At 51.3% G+C, this 22,781-nt stretch overlaps 1 protein-coding gene across 4 annotated transcripts in view; it reads left to right on the top strand.

Annotated features, from left to right (window-relative positions):
- Positions 1-22,781, top strand: part of Igsf21 (immunoglobin superfamily member 21) — a 214,012-nt gene that overhangs the window by 163,892 nt on the left and 27,339 nt on the right. For all 4 annotated transcript variants that reach the window (XM_074081196.1, XM_074081197.1, XM_074081195.1 and 1 more), the window contains one exon: positions 14,514-14,632. In XM_074081196.1, coding sequence (XP_073937297.1) covers positions 14,514-14,632 — 119 coding nt within the window. The remainder of the gene's footprint in view (positions 1-14,513; positions 14,633-22,781) is intronic.

Genomic DNA, 22,781 nt, shown 5'->3' with positions numbered 1-22,781 from the left:
GAAGTGAATGACCAGCTATTCTTCACTTACTGTGCTACGTGCGAGAGGCCGAGCAGGAAGCCACCACCTTCCAGTTTCCGTATCCCTGTGGCAAGGAGCCCAGAGCCGAGCACAGGAAGATAAATTCCTATTACTGCGGGTAGGATCTTGGTGCCAGCAAGAGTCCAGGCATTTTAATTCTGTTTTGACTAAGAGGCTGATGGGAGAAGTTGGCTGGCCCCTCCGTCTCCCATCTGCTGGTGGCCCTGGGCACCCCGGCCTGCCCTTCCCTGCCATCAGCTCCACATAGCTCAGAACAGTAGAACATAATTGGCTTGCCCTACTTTTTAAAAGAACCCAGACTGAAGGATTGGGGTTTTGGTGGGCTGACCTGTTTAAGAGCCTAGAGAGGAAGCTGGGAGTTTCAATTTTCCACTGCCAAAGCAAGGCTGTTTTTAGCTTGGCTTTGATGAAGCAGCAGGAACTGGGTTCGGCCCTGGGTCACTCATCGGCTGACCTGGTTGGGAAAGGCCTCCTGCCGGGGCCCCAGGCCCAGCTGCAGCTTGACAGGGAAAGGTAAGTTCTGCCTTACCCCTGCTTTACCAACCCAAGTAATTGGTCTGTGCTGCAGCGGCCCTGGTGCCATCCCCGAAGATCAAGACCTCCAGCCCCGCTCAGATGTCTCACCCTTTTGATGGACCCCTGGAGACACCTGGACCTGAGTTCGTGCCCCGGGCACTAGCTGGGTAACCTCAGACAAATTGCTTGTACCTTTCTGGGCCTCAGTTTCCTAATCTGTTAAGTAAGGTTCATCCTTCTGATCTCACTGGGGCGGGGAGGGGGGGCAGAGAGGGGGCACTAGATGATTTGGTGTTGGTTGAGCCACTGTGTCCCTGTGTCCATCTCTGGCTTTGAGGATATTTTCTCTGGACTCTCTTCCTGCTGACTGACAGTCACACGGATGGGCCAGGCTGGCTCAGTCCCCAGCAGACAAGGCTTCTCTGAACTGTAAGGCTCTGGTATATGGTCTACTTTTCTCAGGGTCAAGCGCCATCTCTGAGTTTCTTTTCTGATCCTTTTGTCCAATGGTGACAGAGTAGTTTTGGCCTCTGGGTGCTTCTGTCCCATATTAGAGGGACTCACGTGATAGATTCTTGTTGGACTTTGCTTCCAGGAAGGACGTGGTCCCTACAGACAAAAGGAGCTTGGTGACCAGAGGCACAGCTTGGATGTGCACTGGCCCCCTGCTTCTGGGGCTGGCAGGAGGCCCAGGGCTGACGTCATTGTAGAACCATGATCTGCTGCCGTGGTGACATCAGCACACCCACTTCCACTGCCTTTGTGACTCTCTAGTTTAAAGGAGGGGGTTCCATTCTGCCACTTGCCTGTGGTATAACCTCAAAAAAGCTCAGGCCACTCTCTCTGCTCCAACCACCTTGAAAAACAATGAGCCAGAATGGGCATGGAGCACACCTGTAATCTCAAGTACTTGGGAGGCATAGGAAGGAGGCCCAAGGTCCAAAGCTGACCTGGGCAGAAGTGAGAGACCCTGTCTGAGAAACAAACTGAAATAAAAGGGCTGTGGGTGTGTTCAAGTGGTAGATGGTCTGCCTAGCAATTTCCAGGTCCTAAATTCAAACCCCAGTACAGTCAAGAAAGAAAAGAAAAAGCCATGAGCCTGGGACCATGGGTTTATAAGGGTTTATATAACAAAAGAACATAAACCAAGTGACTTATGAGAAATGGAAATTCATCTTGCACAGTTCTGGAGACTGGGAAGTCCAAAGTCAAGGCTGCTCACAAACAACAAACACCTGCTTTCTGCTAGTGGAGCCCTCTTCCACTGTGAGTCAGGAAGCAGCTGTGTCCTCACGTGGTGGCAGTGACTAGGCAGCAATCCAGAGCCTCTTTTATAAGTGCAGGAATCCCACCTTAACCACCTCCCAAAGGCTCTACCTCCTCCTACTCTGGTCACAGTGGAGACTAAGTTTCAACGTCTGAATTTGGGGGGCATCATCTCTAGACCCAGCTGCCAGCTTTCATGATCTCTGGCTGAGAGACCTGAGTCAATAATTACAAACAACAGCCCCGTGCCTCAGTTTCCTCATCTGTGAAACTGGGGCAGTAGTAATATCAACACCAACTTCATAGGTTGTTGTGAAGATTAAGCATTTTATGGATGGGGAAACTGAGGCACACGCATGAAATAACCTGTCCTAGACCACTCCTCTCTAGCATGGTAATGATGGGAATATCTGGCATATAGAAAGATCCCCATGGTGGAGCTTTTGGTGAGGGATGAATGAGAGCTGTTTCCAAAGTGCCTTGTACAGGGTCTCACACACAGTAGGTGCTCAGGGGACCACTGACAGATACAGAGATGAATGAGGCACGTGGTGTCCCCTAGACCCTCAAGGGTGAGTGACCTCATTCTGACCTGGCACACAGTAGGGGCAAGTTGTGTTCACTGAACAAGGTCAGAGTAATAACTGGCATGAGGAAGCCTGGGGAGCCCAGGTGCCATCTTCCACGTGCCCCTCTTCTCTCCTGTAGACAAAGCTCCAGTTAAGGAAGGCTCCACCTTCCTGGTGCCAACTCTCACCTGCCACCCAGTCCAGGGCAGAGATGGAGATTCCTGCAAAGAGAGAAAGCAGTCACAGGGGAAGAGAGGGGTAGCAGGCAAATGTCGTGCCCTTGGACTTTCTGGGGTGCTGACTCTGTCTCCCTTTTCTGATTTCTCTTGGCTGACTGCCTGGTTCCTAGTCTCTCTCTGCCCAGTGTCTTTTTCTTTGAAGCACATGCCCCACCTCTGTGCCTGCTGGGCCCCAGGTGCCACACATGGGGTGAAGAAGAGGGAGAAGGAATTCCCCAAACCCTTGGCTCCTCTGCCCTTGCCCACTCGCAGCCTAGAGCCCAGGTTGAGCAGCCTGGCCATGAGGGGCTAAATGAATCAATCAGAAACTGGAGGAAGAACTCGTTTCCATGGTAGCAGCAAGAGGCCAGAAAGAGAGGCCTGGAGAGGAGGGGCAGGGAGCAGGGCTTCAGAATGGGAGAGGCGGGAGGGGAGGCAATGAGCAGAAAGTCAGAGGAGGGGTCAACAGGCCAGAGGTGGAGGGTAGAGGAGGGAGGTGGGGATCAGGGACGAGGCTGAGAGTAGCAGCTACACAGGGCCAGAGGCTAAGATGGATAGCAGGCCAGAGTGATAGGAAGCAGCCATCCCAAATCTGGCATCGTCACGGTCCCAGTCACATTTCCTGGACCTGGGGGTCCCAGGCTAGGCTGTGTGGCTTTTCTTTAGGAAAATTAAATCAACTTTTGGAGAGGCATCTTCCCACATTGGAAACTGATCCTTGCCAGTTTGCACACTTCTAAACCATGACTGGCATCTTTGGAGCATCCCAGAGAGATGAGGGAGTGGCGGGGGGCGGGGGGAAGGGGGGAGGAGAGGAATAAGGGGGAGTCTTCCATGGTGACTTCCTAGGAGCTTCATGGCCTGTGGCTCGGGACGCAGGGTTCACCACAGCCGTGATGCAGAAACCAAGGCTCAGAGAGGTGGCACGTGGTCTGGGCTCCCTGCTGTCCCCTTAGCGTGAAGACAGAACCTCAAAGGGACCACAAAGGGCACAAGGGTCTCCCTTCCAGGCTCCCTAGAGGAATGAGTGGAAGATGGAGGGAAAGGAGGGAGAACCTGCTCTGTAAATACTAGCCGCCACCCTCTGCTACCACCCCTCCTGACTGCTTCCTGGGATTGGATGCCTTGCACAGTCAGCACCCATGGAGCACTTTCATGAGGGAGGCTGTTTTCAGGTTAAAATGAGGGAGTAAAAAATCACACTAATAGCTTTTTAAAGGCCCCGGACAAAAAGAGTTCAGCCTCACAAGGAAGGGAGAAAACATGAGAGGAAGGAGGCGACAAAGCCACACTGGGGCACCAGCAATGGGCTTTTCTGGAGGCTCTGGTCCCTGCTCAGCACTGCCCTTGTTCCCCCACCCAACCTGGAAGGATCACCTGTGCCTCCACCTGGCTCAGATGAGTGCTCTAGATAAGGCAGATGGGCGGCCTGAACCCAGCCTGTGTCCCTGCTGGGGGGGGGGGGTGAAGATGGCACCTGGAAGGCTGGTTATCTTAAGTTAGAGGCCCTTGGGAATCAGCAGGTGCTAGATAAGGCTTCGCTTGGATGTCCCCATCTTCCTAAAGACCAGACCTGCCAACAGGAAAATAATCAATCGCCTTTGCTCCCCTCCCCCAGGGCTCATTAACTAAGCTCTAGTCAGGAGGGAAGGGGGAGGAATGTCCCCACAGGGACAGACTTTGTCACAAGCTACTGTCTGTCTTCAGGGCCCACTCACTTCCAAAAAGAATCATTGACAAAGGACCGTGTGCACTGGACCCATTCAATTCCCCTAAAAATCAGTTACTGCCCTCAAAACTGTTTACATTCCCCACCTCCCTCTCTCCACGTAAGCACATAAGCATCTCACTGGGGAGTGGGTGTCCACCTTTCCGTGATGCTGCTATGCACATTTGCATATTAGTAATCTCTCTCTCTTTCTCTCTCTCTCTCTCCCCCTCCCTCTCCTTCTTCCTCTCTCTCCTTCTACTCCTCCCCCTCTCTCAGTCCTGTCTGTCTCTTCTCCCTGTCCCTCCCCACCCTGTTCTCATGCGGGTCTTGCTATATTGCCCAGGCTGGCCTTGGATTCCTCCTGAGTAGCTGTGACTACAGGTGCACACCACTGCACTCAGCCACACATCAATAACTTGATTGTCTTTTTTCTTCTGTCAATCTGCCTATTGCCAGTTTACTTCAGCAAACCTACAGGCAGTGGAGGGAAAGCCTTCCTCTTGCCCCTACAGAGGAAAGGCAGGAAGAAGGCAGGAGGCATGGCTGTGGGCTCCCAGGCCCATGGAGCCATTCTGTAACATTTTTCCTATTTTACTGGGAAAGAAGTTGGACTCAAGGTCTCCAACTTCACGGGGTAAAAAGAACACCAGATATTTCTGGCTTGTGGAGACAACCACCCACAGTGACCACGGCCAACATGTCCTGAGCAGCCTACGAGTGCCCACCTCTGTGTGAGGGCTTCTTCACATGATCACCAGGTCACCAATCTGCCTGCAGGGGGGCGCACGTCCACCCATTTCCCTGATCTCAGGTGACTAGGTCTGCCTGCTCTCTGGCCTTGGGCAAGTCACGCCCTCTCTGTAGTGTTCTTGCCTGTTAATATAGCGTGGTCAACCATCCTGGTTTATCCAGGGCTTGAGAACATGAGACTTTCAGTGCTAAAATTGCTGGCTACCCTGGTTAGCTGTACTAGGCGGACTTATCTTAAAGGAACATAGGTCTATGTGCATCCCGTGCCCATACGACAGGTTGCTTTGCTCAAAGAAGTCTCGTTACCTGCCTGCTTCTCTGCTTTGTCCCTCCTATGACTCCACACTTGTCAAGGGTCTACCAGAGGAGAAAGCAGGGCTTGGCCAAAAGGGGAGAAGGGATCATTTCTGGATTCCAGATCGTTCTCTGTCTGCTTGGAGTTCAACTTCCCTCTCTGCTGCCCAGGAAAGTATGGATGCCACCGTGGAGGGGTGACTCAGGTCTCTCATTGCAAGGGGCTTTAGTCAAGTCCACTTTGAGATGGACGAGACAGCATGCCTTTGGCTCAGGTCTGGAATCTCTACCTTCTGGGCTGGGCTGGATGTGTACCCACCTCCAGCAGGCCGGGAAATCCTGAGGGGGCATCGGTCCTTTTGGAAATTGGGTATCGGTAATAGACAAGAGCAGGGCGGATCCAGGAGGACAGAGAGTGTGGCGAAGGCCACGGGTGGAGTGTGGCCAGCTTTGTGGCATCCCTTGTGATTGGAAGGACCGTGCAGAGCTGTAAAATCTGTCCTCAAATCACTTCCATTCAACAGTATTCATTAGTAACCCACTATGTGCCAAACAGTTCCAAACTCTGGGTGCTGTATATGGGTGGGAAAATGAGACCTTCTATATGCCATGGGGCGAGCAGCTTCAACAGACATAGGAATCCAGAATGGAGGGAGAGGACTGAGGGCTGGAGACTGAGAGGGGGGGTTATCTGGCCAGCAGTAGGCAACACATCACCTGGGAGCTGGTCAGGAGCCCTCGGGCTCTGCCCCACACCTCCCAGATGCCCCAGTGCCTCCTGTTCACACTCAAGGCTGAGCCTGGCATCCAGCACCCTCCTGGGGGCTCCTGTAGTGCTTCCCATTCCAAGACAAGTCTAGTAACTGTCTTCAGTTGCTTTCCCAGGCCTGACAGTTGCCACAGATGCTCCCATCAGGAGCCATTTCTCAGTCCTGGGGAAGTTTGTGAGGTCGCCCAGACCCTGTAGGGGAAAGGAAGAGACAGCCAGGGACGTGGAGTAACCAGAACTAGCCAAGCAGGTGTGAACCTGGACGAAACAAACAGACCTGAGCCACTCCCAGTCCCAGCCAGCCCTTGCAAATTACACAGGTGCAAGGGAGAGGGGGAGGGCCGAGACTTCCCTTTCTCCCCTCCCCCCTTTTTTGTTTGTTTGTTTTGTTTACAGAGAGGCAAACCTTTCCCAAATGTCTTATTAGTAAGCATCCCTATGGCACCAGGGCTGCCAGAGACTTTACAGCCATTTTTATTAGCTCTGCCTCTCGGCTCTGCCCTGGTGGTGCAGGCATTCTGCAAATGTTACCCTAGCATCAAAGGGCATGACCCTGAACTTGGAGAGAGAGCAGGTGTTTAATTGTGGGGGGCGGGGGGGCAGCCAATCGGGGAAGCATGGAAGATGTAGCAGCAGTAAAGCTTCATGACTTCACCCTTGGGATCTTTCCAGCAGGAACAAGGGGCGGCAGGGCCCTGGCAGGCTCTGGGCTAATAAGATTGCAGGAGGTGTGCTTAACCTACTTGCAAGAAAGAACTCTTCCTGGCCCCTCAGCAGCTCTGTTTCCACGCAAACAGTGGTTACACAAATGAAAGGATCTCTCATCTCTTCATTAAAGCCAAGCCTCAAAGGACCCATCGCTAGCCGAATGTTCACTGTTAGCCCAGAATGAGGTACTATGTATATAAATGAAGATGTTTTTTAAATAGGGTAGATGATAGAAGTTTGGTCCTGAGGTGTCTCCTCATTTGACTGCTGGATTTGGGCAAGGAATTCAAGGCCACACACCATTTTCTTCCTCCCATCTGTCCCTTCCTTCCTCCTTGCTGGGTAAGGGCCAGATCTGAGTTTGCAGTCAGACTGGTCGGGCTTGGTCCCTCTGTGAAAGGAAAGACGTGGAAGGTTGTCAGTGGGGAGAAGTCCGGAAGTCACTCTGACAGCTGGGTGCAGATGGGACAGACCGAAGGGGCTTGGAGAAGATGGCAGGAACAAAGACAAAGATGGAGACATTTTGGGCAGAGCAGAGCGTGGGGTGGAGGAAGGAAAACGTCCAGGTGCCCTTGTCTCACAATCTCCAGTACCCGAAGGAAGTGTGGAGGAAAAGGGGGTCAGAGGGACCCACCCATCCCATAGTGAAACCTCACCCTCACACCCGAGCCTTTTTTTTGCTTTTGTCTTGTTTTTTGGTGCTGGAGACCCAACCCAGGGCTTCAAGCATGCTGAGCACGTGCTCTACCACTGACCGACACCCCAGCCCATGACCTTTTAGCCACACTGCACACCTGGTTCCAATAGGACTTGTCATTTGCTCGTGAAGCTCCCTGCAAATGGGTTCCTTGGAAAGCAGAAACCGGATGGGAGGGGGAGGAGGAGAAGATGCTTCTAGAGGAAGGCTTCCCGAGCAGAGCAGCGAGCAGCGTGTGCAGACAGACAGAAAGCCACACCCAGCCAAGGGCCCTCATAAAATCACTTTATAAGACAGCTGGCCAGGGCTTTCTATTAATTGATCGATCAATTGATTGTACCAGAGTTTGAACTCGGGGCCTCATGCTTGCTAGACAGGTACTCTACCACTTGAGCCACTCTTCCATTCCTTTTTGCACTGGTTAGTTTTGATAGAGGGTCCCCTTTTATACCTGGGTCGCCCTGATATTCCTCCTATTTTGTGCTCCCCTGCGTAGCTCGGATGACAGGTGCATACCACACTGCCCAGCCATTGGTTGAGATGGTGTCTTGGGAACTTTTTGCCCTGGCTGGCCTCAAACTGCCACCTCTCAAGTAACTAGGATTACAAGCGTGAGCCTCGGAGCCCAGCCGAGCCTTCTAAAGGTAAACATACCTCCAGTCACGCTGCTCCTCCATGGATTTTGCCAGGGAGGAAGGAAAGCATGCGTCCACATGCGTCACAGCCGCTGTGTCTGTAATAGTCAGAACCCATCGGCAGATGAATGGACAAGCAAAATGTGGTGTAGCCACGCGTTGGTGTGCCGTTCAACGATAAAAAGCAGACTGTTAATAAAGCCCACAGTGTGGATGAGTGTCAAAGTCATGATGACAAGTGGAAGAAACTGCTGTCATTTGGATCTTAAATGTCCCCAAAGACCTTGTGTTAAAAGGCTTGGTCTCCAACCTGCCACTATAGGGAAGGAGCAGAAACCAAAAAGTAGAGCCCGTTGGGAAGTCTTTAAGTCACTGGGGTGGGTCCTTGAAGGGAATTTTGGGACCTGCCCCTTCCACTTTCACAAAGCTGACCTGAATTTTGCCTCTCTACACATTCTCCACCATGATGTACTGCCCTGCCACGGACCCCAAAGCAATAGGACCAACCCAGCATGGGCTGCAGCCTCTGAAACGGTGATCCATGGTAAACCTTTCCTCCTTTTAAGGTGATTATCTCAGGTATTTTGTTACAGTAACCAAAAGCTGACACAGCAAAGCAACTAAAAATTGCATGCACAATATGATACAAATTTATATAACATCTTGGGAAACATGATCCATGGTGACAGGAAGCATGACAGCAATTGCCTGAGGATGGGTGAGTGGATACAAAATGGCACAGGAAGCTTTGGGGGCAATGGGTGTGTTCATTATCTTGACTGTAGCAATGGTTTCAATGTGCCAAACTCATCAAATATATAAACTTCAAGTCAGCTTGTGGGCTGACAATTATACCTCAATAAAGCTATAAACAAAACTGTAACAAAATTGTAAATAAAGCAAACAAGACAAGGCTCCCGAGAGTCGGTTAGCATTGCGGTAAATTAACCTAGGACCTGGCAGACAAGGTTGACATTGATTATGATGACCTTGAACCTGAGGCCAGTTAATTAATGTCCAGCCTGCTCCTTCTACGGGGAGGGATATGGGAACTTGAGGGAAAGGACAACTTTCTAGTGCTGCCTTTCAGACATATTGTGCTGTGCGTCTTGTTCCCCGTTACGCGCTCGCATTGGAAAGAGCGTTTGGTGTGTGGTAGGTTCCCAACAGCTTAAGTGTTTAGCAATTAATGGTGTAGGGAGAGATGCCACAGCACCCGCTGCACTAGAACACGGGCTGGTTCTAGGTGCGTTTGCATGGCCGTGGACTTGGTGTTGTCTCTCTGTACAAGTTAAATTCTGGATTCTTGATTCCCGGTATTGCAGGACATGTCCTGTGTCCTCCAGCTCCGCCCTGCTGCCAAGTCCAATACCTCAGTTCTGTGAGGATCTAAGCCCTCTTCCTAGGAGGAAGTCAAAGCCAGGGGCAGGGAAGGGGGATCAGGCTGGGTGCCCGGTGAGAGGGATGTGCACAAGGCTAGCTCAGCAAGCCCGTCATCAGAATCCTGGAGAAGGGAGTTTAGGGGATACAAGCCCACCCCATTTCTCCAAACAGGGAGGGAGCACATTACCTGAAGAGGTGGCGAGGCTCAGAATAGAAACGTTCAGGAGTAGGGGAGGCCAATTCAGAAACCAGAGAGCCCAGGTCAATTCCCTGGGGAAGAAAGAGCTGAAGAGCAGTGTGGGCGAGGGACAGGGAGCAGCCCTGGACCCTGGCACCCATCCCGCTGGGGTTTGCACCAGGGCTCTCATCTACCTCCTGACTCTGTGACCCCAGGCTGCTTCCTCTTCTCCCTGTGCCTGCTTCCTCATCTGTACAGTGAGGATATTGAGCCAGGCACAGTGGCTCATGTCTGTAATCCTTCCTACTTGGGAGGTGGAGATCAGGAGGATCACTGCTGGAGGCCAGCCCAGGCAAAAAGTCCACAAGACTCCATCTCAACCAAAAAAAAGCTGGGTGTGGTGGTGGCACATACCCGTCATCCCCACTACAGTGGGAAGCATAAATAGAAGGACTGTGATCCAAGCTAGCCTGGGCATAAAAGGGAGACCCTGTTTAGAAAAATAACAAAAGCAAAAAGAGCTAGGAACTTGACTTAAGTGGTAGAGTGCCTGCTTGGCAAGCACAAGGCTCTGAGTTCAAACCCCAGCACAGAGCTATCTATCTATCTATCATCTACCTATCTATCTATCTATCATCTATCTTACTATTATTATATAATGTTTTATATAATGCTATAAATCTCCATTAATATTACTCCTCTCCCATCACTCTAATTCCGCAAGGCAGGTATTGTCACACTCACTTAACAAGCAGAGAAACTGAGGCTCAGAGAAACCAAAGGACCCCATCCAACATCACAAGCTGGTCAGGTACAGAGACACGGCCAGAGATGTGTGCTCCACAGACCCTCAGACCTCGCTCTTATCATAAATGCTTCCAGAACACCTACACATGACCAGGCTTGCCTTCAAGGAGGGAAGATGAGTAGGTCCCAGACAAACACAACTGGGGAGGTGGAGATGAACTCTGCCCACACTTCGGGCTGGCAGTCAGGGAGGCCTGCCTGGCTGAGGTGGCCCTGGAACATAGAACATACAGAGCTCCAAGTACCTGGACAATCCATGCCATTGGACACTCACCCTGCTCCAACTCTGAGCCAAAGCTGTGAATGAGCCCTTCCAGAATTCCCAACAGCCCCCATGGAGGATGTCACAGGTGAGGAAGCTGAGACTTGTACAGGTGACATGGTGACACTGAGCAGGGCTGGACTCATCCGTTGAACAGAAAGCCTTCAGAGTCCGTGAGGGGCCAACAACCTAGGCAAAGGCAAGGAGGCAGGAACCAATCCCAGGCATATTTGTACCCACCCCAGCCCTACCCCACCCCTAAGCCTCAGCCTGGGCGAGACACACAGAGGGTCTAAGTACTACTGCAGCAGGATCGCCCACGATCCTGGCCCCAAGCCCAGCAGAAGCTGCAGTGTTCAGCCCTTGCATAGCCTCACCTGGACAAGAGGCACTCAGGCCAAGCAAGGACAGCCAACAGGTCCCCACTCTTCCTGTGCTCACCTTTCAAAAACACAATTACTTGCCCTGAGAGACGCTGTCAGTGTTGGTAAACTCCAGCCACTAAACTGTATTACACCGATCTCTGCAGAAACCTTTGCAGTTATTAATAGCTTATTGATCTCAGGCCATTGCTGATGAGAGCCTCCTCCCCCACCCCCTATGGTCCCTGCTGCCTGTGGAAGGCCGTCTATCCAGCATGCACGTCAGGGCTACTCGGTTCTGGGGAGGGGAGTCTGGGCCGCTGAATCCACTTTGGGAGGACAGAGCAGTGGAGACAGAATCTCAGCGTTTGATGATTACTAAGAGGAGGATTGGTCAAGATCAAAGCCGCTGTGAGCAGGCAGCTTTGGATCAGAGACTTGGGCCAGAATCTGCCTCGGGTGGCAGGGGTGGTGGTGCTGCACCTGAACTCCATGGGAGGGGCACATAGGAGGGATGGACAGAAGCACTGTGGCTGGAAGAAGAGAAGGGAGTGTGGACAAAGGGGAGGGACCTGGATGGCGATGGGGAAGGAGGTGCTGTACTGGGCCCTGGTGGGCCCTGTCTTTACCCTGACAGCAGAGAGAAACCCTTGAAGGGATGCAGGTAGAGGTAGGGAAATGGGAGCGAGAACACCCAGGGCCTGGGATTGACTGGATCTGTCAAGGATCTAACTTCGGTCAGTGGCCACAGGGTGGGCCATTCATGGAGCTAGGAGGAGATTGTGGGATGGTGGAATAACCCCAGGTGGGAAGCTGTCTTCTTCTTAAAGCGCCAATCCAGAGCTGTCTTCTATAGCACCTGTGTGGTATCACCCACACGTCACCCAAGCATATTGCTTATGTTTCTGTCACCTGAGCATGTCATCAGTGTAGTGACTCCTAAACATGTCACCTGTGTTGATATCACACAAGCACATCTGTGAATATTAGTCATGTGTCAGTTCCTTGCACACATCCACTTGGGTGTCAAGCATGTCTCTTATGACATCACCTAGGAGCTGCCGGCTCCACATGTCCCCTGAGCCTGTTTCTTTTCATTCCCCTGCATTCTGTCTCCTGCAAAAGTCACTTAAGCAGGTCGCTTCTATAACAGACACCTATGAGTATCTCCTAGACATGTTACTCTAGGTGACTGTCACTCAGTCACAATGCCCACCAAGGAGACTACTTGCGCAGTCTAGCTGAGTTACAAACAAAGAAAATCGTTCCTGAGGGGAGACAGGTCCCCTGCTGTTCCCACTGTCACCGTGCTTTCTTCTGGGAGGATGAGTGGAGGAGGCAGTGTCTTCTCCACATGTCCCCCAGGAGAAAAAGACGCTCCCATTCTTCAGTCCTTGGTGACAGGGGGCAGACCAGATGTCAACCTCTGTGTACTCTATGTAAATGAAGGCGTTGTTTATGCTAACGTGTACTAGATGGTTTGGAGGGGAGGGGAACCTGGGGCTGGCTCAGCTCAGTGTGACAAGGGCCATGGAGAAAGGCTGGCTGAGAGCCCAGGAGGGGGTGGCCAGGCTGGGGAGATGGGGACCAGTGAGTCATAGGGGAAAAGGAGGTGGAACCAGGATGGAGTCTGAGGTTAAATGCTCAGCAGAAACAGATGGGAGAGAGAAACTCAGCAGAGTGATGCTTCCAGGGGAGGGGAAAGTGACGAACCTCACTGCAGGAACGGGGCCTCAGGGTGGAGCACTTGCCCAGGAGCCTGCAGCCAACGCTGATCTCCCGTCCTGGTCCTGACGGTTTCTAGCAGGACGGTGGGCCAATGAGGTGGACAAGTGCCATGAATGTGGGGCTCTTCCCCAGGTTCTGCTCTGACTTGGGAACTCCTCAGACCCACATAGACACACGGTCCTATAAGATGGAGCCATGGGCTGGAGCTCACTGGGCCACCTGAATTTCCCCAAGGCAGCAGTGACAGTCCAGGTTCCCACTTTTCATGATTCTCTCCCCATGGGCCATCTCAGGATGCCAGACTCGTCACGGCTCTCTGTCCACAGGGGTGCACTGTTCCTGCTTACAAAGTCCTGTGGTGACTCATTGTGTTTAATCTTCACTGCAGTCCTGTGAGGTACCACCTCCATGGTATAGATAAGAAAGTGGACACTCAGAGAGATGGCGTGACTTCCCCAGAGTCCCAAGAATGGCAAACAGTCCCAAGAATTTGAACTCGGCTCTCTGCAGCCCCACATCAGATCTCTTCTCAGCACAGAAGGCAGGAAGGAGCTGCCCTGTTTGTGTGTCTCATGGGGAGAGAGAACAACATACAGACTCATGTTAGCACAATTTGATGCTGCACACCCTGTAGAAAATTCTAGAACCAGAGTTCTCAAACTACGCAGGCATGCCAAATCAGAATGTGTTTGACATTTTTAAATGGCTGGGGGAGAGATGGAAAAGCAGAAGCATATTTTGAGGCACATGAAAATTATCCATGTTTCAAATCTGAATGGCCATAAATAAAGTTTTTTGGAACACCATCTTGCTGATTGGTTTGTACACTGTCTGTGGCTGCTTGTGTGCCACAGGGCAGAGTTGAAAAGTTACAACAGAGACCATAGGAGTAACAAAGCCTAATATACTTACTGGCCTTTTAGGGGAAAAGTCTGGGAGGAGGTTCCAGGGGTCTCTCCCGTCCCATGAGTCCGAGGACCTTGGAGCACAGCCATTGCTCCTCTGTTCAGGCTCAGACAAGCTCATGATTTGCAGCTTCTCTCTTCCTTGGCCACTGTGATGGGGACCCCTTGGGGACAGGAATTTATTGTGTTTCTTCTCAGTGTTCTCAGGACTGAGTATAAAGTGACAGTTTGGCAGTGCAAAGGCAGGAAAGGAAATTTCCATCCCAGCTCTCATTAGCCATACAGGGTGGGTGCAATTATGACCATCTCATGCCTCAGTTTCCCTGTGTATAAAATGGGAATAGGGATCCCAACATGGGCGGTGGCCATGAGAAATGAGTAGGACTAGGCCTGTACCATGTGCTAACACCTCTTTACCTGAGAGTGGACACAGCACCAGCCCCACAGCTAAATTACTGCTCCAGGAGCACAGATGTGGCTCTGGCTGAGAAACACGACCAACACCTTCACCCTCTGCAACATCAAGCACAGAGCCCGTATACAGTCAGTGCTCCATAAATGCTGCCCTTCTTCCCAGTCCAGCATACAGGCCTGTGTAGGCCATGAAGTGGGACTAGAGGGAGCTGGACAAGTCAAGGTTGGGTTGGTTTCTTGAAATTCTGCCTCCTTAGTCCCACAATGCCAAGTCTGTTCCTGTCTTCGCCTCCTCACAGGCTGCCTGAGGTCCGGATCTCAGATAACGGTCCCTACGAGTGCCACGTGGGCATCTACGACCGTGCCACCAGGGAGAAGGTGGTCCTCGCCTCCGGCAATATCTTTCTCAATGTCATGGGTGAGTGCAGGGGCCCCAGGCTCAGTATCGCAGGAAGGAGGGGAGTGTGTGTGCGTGAGTGTGTGTGTCTGTGTACGCTCACAGCATGGACGCAGAGGGACTGCTAGCCTAATGTCTGCTGTCTGTGCATGGGACCCTCTTCCACCTATGCCCTTGTCTTAGAGGGGCACAAGGCCAGGCGAGGCCCATGTATGATCAGGAGGCCTGGCCCCAAGTGGAGACAGGGCCCCTTCTCCTCTCAGTCCTGAAACCCCGGGCTGTGAGGGCCCCAAGGCTACACCCATCCTAATGCTCCCGTGCCTGGCATATGAAGCACTCTGACACAGTGATTGGCACGAGTGAGGAACTGAGGGAGGAATGAGAGGTCCCCTGGGCCAGCAGACTGCCACAGTCTCTGGGCCTCAGTTCCTACTTCCAGAAGATGATGAGGGCCACAGGTCCAATGGGCCATTCGGGGACCACCCAGCTGCAGGCCCTGGGACCTGGGGATGGCTCCGGGAGGGAGGTGCAGGCCCCGTGCTGGAAGCCATGGGAGCTCCTTCCCGGGGCTGAGGCCAAAAGCATGTCAGTAGGAGCCCAAGGGCCAAGTGTGGTGGAGGTGCTCCCATGGAGGAGGACAATCCAGGAGCCCCCAAGGAAGGCGAGACAGCATCAGAGCTGTGGTGCATGCCTCCAACAAGGAGAGCAGCTGCTGTCCCCAGAGCCCTGTCCTGGTGCCTCCCAAGGCTCTTATGGTGGTATTGAACATCCGGGTGGTAAGTTCAAGTATGCTGGGCGGGGTTCTCACCCTGTCTTCATGCCTCCTTTGATGCATCTGTGGGATGAAGTTAATAATATTAGTGTCTGCCTCTAGCTGCTTGTGTCCTTGGGCACAAATTAGACCCCTCCCAGCCTCAGTGTCTCCATTTGTAATACAAGGGTGTTGCTCTGAGTAGCCTCGGAAGCCCTTGCCAGCTCTGCCGCTCTTGCCAGACCTCCTCCAATTCCTGCGGGAATACTGGGACTCGCCCTCAACTCCCACTTTGTGTTCTCTGATTTTCTTATCAAATAATATTTACCAGGGCGACAAAGCCTGCTGTACTCAGGCAATCGATGCGAGCACAAAGGCTGCATTGAAAGCCCGTGATCTGGGGAAATTGAACACCTCCAAAGGCCAGACCTCCAGAGGGGCATTGATCCTGTGGTGGGCGGAGCACACAGGGAGTCCGGCTTCCTGGTAGAGCTGTGATGTGAGGAGGTGATGTGGCCAGGGAAACCTCCCATCGCAGTCCTCAGTCACCAGTCGCTCCTCTGAAAATCACATGAAAGAAAAAGTTTTAAAATTATGCTTCTACTTCCTGCATCTATGACCTTCTGCTTCAGATATATTTCAAGATAGGCTTCAAAACTAGTATTTATATTGTGTTAGATATTGAGTTGTCTGGAGGTGACGTACAGTAGAAGGGAGGGGGTGCGCAGGCTCTGCGCATGTCCTGTGACTTTTTTGCATAAGGGACTTGAGAGTCATGCATTTCAGTATGAGGCGAGAGGATCCTAGGACTAATTCAGACACTGAGGAGCTATAGTGCCGACCCCAATTCACAGATGGAAGAGACTGAGGCTCAGGGAGGAAGACAGGAGGAGAGGATTTGCTCTGAGCCCAGCAAGAGGTCACTGCTTTGTCCCAGAGCAGTGTGGCAAGGTCAGGAATGGTGAGGGGTGGCTGAGGTAGGGCGAGGCTGACTATGAGACTGTCTTCCCTACAGTAGCTCTTGTAACTCACTGGCCATGCCAGCCTGGGAGGCAGGAGCTATGCTGAGCCTATTGCATAGACCTGACTTGGACAAGGATGAGACTTGGCCAGGTCAAGGACTGAAGTGAGCTAACCCATAGAGTAGAATATTGTGGGTCCAGGGCCTGGCACATTCTGGGTGACCAATAAATAGTATTTCTTATGAGGAGCAGTAACCGAGTCAGTTGAAAATTAGACATAGTTTAATAGGTTTAAAGCTGAGTGTGGTGGGTCATGCCTGTAATCCCAGTACTCACGAGGTGGAAGCAGGAGAATCTAGAGTTCCAAGGTCTCACATAGTGAGACCCTGGCTCCAAAAAAAAAAAAAAAACAGATTTAAAAGTTAAAAGTTATGCTCCCACTCCTACTTCTATAAACTTCTCCTTCAAGAAATATATTTCAAGACAGGTTTCAAAAAGCCAGATCTACTCATGGTTTGCCCAGACACACAAAGCCCTCGCCCCAAGTGAGTGGAGGTCATAGAACACCTGGGTCTCTTTGCAGCACAGGATCCCTAAGAGTGGGGCAAGACAACTACCCTTCCCCGCTGATTTAAAGGCCAAAGGAAAGCCAGGACCTGGGGAGAGGGCAGCCCTGCACAGGGCATGGCCCAGGTCTCACCGGCATCACAGCACAGAGCAACCCTGCCTGAGCCCACCCATCCTGCATTCTGTCCTACAGCCATTTGCAGAGACCTCAGGTCAAGATCAAAAATGCAGGAGCCGCCATCATTTCATGCCTCTCACATCACGCTATGTGGCCGGAAATCCATTTGGAAACCCGTGTATGACACAGAGTGTGCGTGCTGCACAGTCATTAAAATGTTTTTATCTGAGCTGCCAATAAATTGTAAGCCAATTTGAGAGTCGTGTGCTGGGCCCAGAACTCCTTCTGCACGGTCATGGGAGGATGGCCAGAGTTCTTGCTGGGGCTGCAGGTTATGGGGGCAAGCGTGTGAAGGCCATGTGGTTACCATCACTTAAACATTGTCAGGACCAGACACCTCCTGTGGGTTCCTCCCAATGCCAGGGAAGAGACTTCTCTGCCACCGAGGGACCCTTTTTACCATGGCTAAGTCAAGGCCACTTCCTTGGGTCTGCTCTGTGCTCCTGTGGTCTGTGTCAACCCATAGAGGACCACGCACCACGTGACCCCATCCGCTCCCTTGGAGTGGGCGTGGTCAGGAGCAGGGAACCAAGGCCTGGAAGTTTTAAGGGTCCCACCCACGTGAGTGACAGGGCTAGGGTCCAATCAGATCTGCCCTATCTGGAGGGTACCCCTAAGGCCACCCACAATCCCAAGGGAAGTAGCCTTATTTTCAGCACAAAGGCTTTTGGGAATGCACATGTGGGCTCAGCGCGTGGTTTAGGGACAGAGCCTTGATTGGAGCACTTGGCACTCAGAAACCTCCATGGTCAGGTGCAGTTGGTGACCCTTTGGAGGATGGCCAAGGGGAGGCTAGGGGGAAGGAGAGGACATCTATGCCCCTTCTGTTCCCACGTCCCAGTGCCCATTTTTGGTTTTTTACTCATTACTACCGGAGCCCTGAAAGGCCCAATGAACTTGGAGTCCAGCAGACCAGGGTCTACTTTGGACAGGGACAGTCCTGCATTGAACTTCCACTCCAGTAAAAAGAACGCCAGGATGTCTTTTTTTGTTGAAATGTATTATCAAGCATTCTTCATTTGCTTAATTATTCAACAAATTCCTTTGAGCACCTGCATGCTGCAGGCACTGTCGTATGTACTGGAGTTCAGCAGTGAGCAAGACAGAATGCTCAGCCCTCACAGACAGGGCAGAAAACGAGACAGGTGATGAACAAGAGACAGAGCATGCAGTGTGTCAGAGGGTAGTTAGGGGGTCAAGGACAGCCAGAGGGACATCGGGCTGTTTTAAACAGTGAGGCCTTGTGGAAAAGGTGACCATCAAAGAAGGGACCCCATGCGGACTTTATTCATGCACACAGTAATTGAATAGTTATTTCTCCCAGTGCCAAGCTGGGTCTCCAGGACCCAGTGGATCAGAGGAGACATAGCTCTAGGCACAGACGTGGACACTGAGCCTGGGTAATTGGGTTAGTTTCTGAGAGCTGCCCATAACAAGTGCCCACACACTGGGTGGCTTAAAACAACAGAAATGTGACGTCTTCCAGTTCTGAGGCTGTAAGTCTGCAGTTTGGCTATTTGCAGGGCCTGGTTCCTTCTGAAAGCTCTAGGGAGCCTTTCCTTGTCTCTTCCTGGCCTCTCGTGGCTGTTGGCCATCCTTGGTGCTCCTTGGCTCACATCTGCCTCACTCTAGCCTCTGCCTCTGTCATCACGTGTCATCTCCCTCTATGGGGTGACGCCTCTGTGTCCACATTGCCTTCTTATGAGGACTCCACTCATTGGATCAGGACCACCCTGCTCCAGTGTGACCTCATCTTAACTCAGTGATATCTGCAGAGACCCTCTGTCCAAATCGGGTCACATGCATAGAGAGCATGGTTTTATGCACCCACATCTTTTGGGGGATGCAATTCCAACCCACAATAGTAACTGAGACAGGAGGGAGCAAGCCAGGATCCATGTCTGTCTCTGAAGCCAATATTCTCCTGCTTCCAGTGACATGGGTCACCTGCAACTGTGTTCACAGATGTTCCAGGCACTGGGCTAAGCTTGTCATGTGCTCAGTCAGAGAACACCCCCAAAAGCCCTGAAAGATGAGTGCTACCATTTCCCCTTGACAGATGAAGAAACCAAGAGAAATGTCATCTAGCCAGCAAGTGGGAGAGCAGGGGAAAAAACCCATCCTAGCTGCACCACCTCCCGTTCTGGAAGTTGGCCGACCTTGGAGTTGGGGTCAAGGCTCACAGGCACTGATCAATATTGAGAAATGGTTCCTCCTCTGCCCCAGAGCTCCCAAGTAAGGCCAGCAGGCCAAGCCAACTCTTGGAACCTGAGGCCAGAGTGGCACCAGACCACACCAGTGCCTTCCACACCTGGAGCCAGGTATCAGGCTCTCACCCCAAAGAACAGTTGCTAATGTACAATGCACAGCCTGCTTTTGGTTTTGGAGTTTCAGTATATTTTACTAATATTTATTGTGTCTGGTGCCCTTTTTCCTTATTTTTTAGTAAATAGTTTTATTGAGTTGTTACTCACATACCGTATAATTTTCCCATTTAGAGAGCATAATTTAGAGGCTCTGAGCATATCCAGAGCTCTGCGACCCCCACCACAATGAGGTTTAGAAAGTTTCCACCACCACTCCAAAAAACCACGTCCCCATGAGCAGTCCCTTCCCCGGCCTATATGTCTCTCTCCCCTCTCAGCCCTGGGCAACACTACTCTCCTTTCCGTCTCTGGGTGTTCCATGTGAACAGACCCTATATTATAAGGCCTTGGTGACATGCTTCTTTCACTGAGATTAAGGTTTTCAAGGTTCCTCCATAATGTAGCAGGTGTCAATACTTTGTCAATCTTGAAGGCTGAATAATACTCCACTGTATGGATTTACCACGTTTGTTTATCCACTCATCAGTGGAAGGACATTTGGGTCATTTCAACACTTTTTTTGGCTATGATGAATACTCTACCGCTACACAAAAGGTGGAGTTCAAACCCCACCTTTGTGGAGGTAGAGTATGAATTCTCTTGGTTATGTACCTAGGAGTACAACTGCTAGGTCAAAGCGTGACTCTGTGCTTAGCTTTTTTTTTTGTGTGTGTGGCATGGGGTTTGAACTCAAGGCTTTGAGCTTGCAAAGCAGCCACTCTACTGCTTGAGCCACACCTCCAGCCCTTTTTGCCCCGGTTATTTTGGAGATAGGGTCTGACTTTTGCCCAGGCCAGCCTGGACCTCAAACCTCCTATTTTACACTTCCCACCATAGCCGGGGTGATGGGTACCTGCCACCATGCCCAGCTGCCCAGCCTTTTTCCGTGGGGTTGGGGATCTCCCAAGCTTTTTTGCCTAGGCTGGCCTGGAACGGTGATTCTGCCAATGTCAGCCTCCCAAGTAGCTAAGATTACAGACAGGCACTTCCAGCGCCTGTCACTTTGGTCACTTTTCAATTGGATTATGTGACTTTTTATTATGGAGCTGTAAGTGTCCCTTATCTAATCTAAATGCAAGTCCCTTATCAGATATCTAATTTGCATATTGCTCTCCCATTCTGTAGGTTATCTTTTCTCTTTCTCTTTGGTGTTCTTTGAAGAAAAATAGGCTTTAATTTCAATGAAGTCTACTTTATCTATTTTTTCTTTATCACTTGTGCTTTTTTTTATTTTCAGTACTGGGGATTAAACTCAGGGCTGGTGCTTATTAGGAAGAGCTCTCTCACTGGAGCCATACCCCCAGCCCTTTGCTTTTATTGTTGTTCAGATAGGATCGTGCACTAAGTTTGCCTCCCAAGGAACTGGGATTCCACATGACCATCAGCACTCCCAGCTATCACTTGTGCTTTCAGTTTCATGTTTAAGGAGACTTTGACTAACCCCAAATCATAATTTGCCCCAATATTTTTCTTCTAAGAGTCTTTATAGTTTCAGCTCTTACATTTACATATGTGACTCATTTTGAGTTACTTTATCTGTGGTGTGAGGGAGGGGTCCATCTTCATAATTTGCATGTGGCTATCCAGCTGTCCTGGCACCATTGTGAATAGACAGTCCATTCCTGTCTAATCCTCACTCTTAATTTTTTTTTTTTTTGTGGCGGTACTGGGGTTTGAACTCAAGACCTCAAGCTTGCTAAGCAAGCACTCTACCACTTGAGCCACCCCACCGGCCCTGTTTTGTGTTAGGTTTTTCGACATAGGGTCTTTTGAACCATTTGCCTGTGCTGGCTTTGAACCTCGATCCTCCTGATCTCTCCCTCCCGAGTAGCTAGGATTACAGGCACAAGCCACTCTATTCTTTCTATCTCGTTCTTCTATGTGACTGTCCTTAAGCACGGCTGTGCTTTTTTTTTTTGAAATAGGCTCTGCTCTTACTATGTAGCCCGAGGCAGGCCCGGAACTCAGGAGCCTGACTCACTCTCCCCAGTGCTGGAGTTGCAGGCCGCCTGTGCTTTTGTAAGGCGTGTGGCCACTCCACTCTGGCTGCTATTTCCCAGCTATTTGTGTATGGGAGATGAGTTACCGTAGCTCCCTGTGACCAGTTCCTTGAGTTTTCCTATGAAAAGAAACTCACCCTGGGACTGATGAGGACTCCCAGAAGAAAATGGGAGCCCAAGACCTAGGGGGTGATGGGGGCCTGGCCAGACCTAGGCTGTCTAGGGAGCTGATCGCTTCCTTCTGGGGCCAGATTTCTTAAACCTGTCTCTCTGGACTTCCATCCCAGTGCTCCTGCCTAGCAAAAAGAACAAATTCCCAAGACCAGATATTCAGGGTGTCAAGGATTTCTCTGTACCTTATAGGGGGATGGGGAGATCTCGGGCCGAGAGCAGACCCTGCCCCCGTCAAGGGGCTGCTGACCTCCTGCAGGTCTGAGCAAAACAGAATTGGCACAATCCTTCCTTTCCAAAGGTCACAATGGGAAAGCAGGGTTCGGTCTGTAGAACCCTCTTTCAAGAAAGCCCAGGCCCAGGCAGCTGTGGGTGATGGGCACCGCCCGGCAGACCTTGTGCACTGCTGTCCAGAGGGCAGGTCCAGCCAGTGGATGGAGGCCACTGGTCTGAAAGCCTTGGAGGTCCCTGTGTTGTTGGAAGGCCATTCTGATTCCAAGCTACAGCCCCTCCCCAACCCCGATGCCTGCTGGGTAGAAAATAATCAACCAGTGGCTGAGTCACCTGCTGGGCTTGGTCTAATTACACTAACTGGCCTGGGGCGATTGCTGTGGCCACAGACTCCAGGGAGCCAGGCCTGCTGCTCTGCAGAAGAGGCATGGGCAGGTTGGGATCCAGGCCAGAGGTGCAGAGAATTTGGGGCCACTGAGAATTTGGATACAGATGTGAACCCCAACCTCCACCTCGGGGGCCCCAGAAGCCCCCAGGGAGGGCAGGCTCCATGTCCTCTTCCTCTGTCCTATCCCCCTTCCTACCACTGTGGGTGAGAGCATTCAAATTCCCCTCATCCTCAAAACTAGGAAGGAAGGAGGCTGGATATTCCCCAACTAGAGAATTATCCCTTTGTTAAATTAGGCTGACCATAAATAAGGAGTTTGCTTTTTAGGGAATTGAGGAATGACTAAAGGTGTGGTCTTTGGACAGACATAAATGTTTATCCAGTTCTGCAACTAATGGTAATAGAGGCGGCTAATGTTTATTGAGCACTTAGTATACAGCAGGCCTGGTGCTGCTCAGTGCCTGCTGTATACCTCTAAGATAGGCTCTGTTATTATTTTTCCCATTTTACAAGTGTGAAAACTAAGAAGTGAAAAAAAAATCACCAAAGGACACAG

This window comes from Castor canadensis, chromosome 7 (genome assembly GCF_047511655.1).
Source record: "Castor canadensis chromosome 7, mCasCan1.hap1v2, whole genome shotgun sequence".
Taxonomy (NCBI): Eukaryota; Metazoa; Chordata; class Mammalia; order Rodentia; family Castoridae; genus Castor; species Castor canadensis.
The sequence above is the reverse complement of the archived record's forward strand: the minus strand, read 5'-3'. Positions and strand labels throughout refer to the sequence as shown.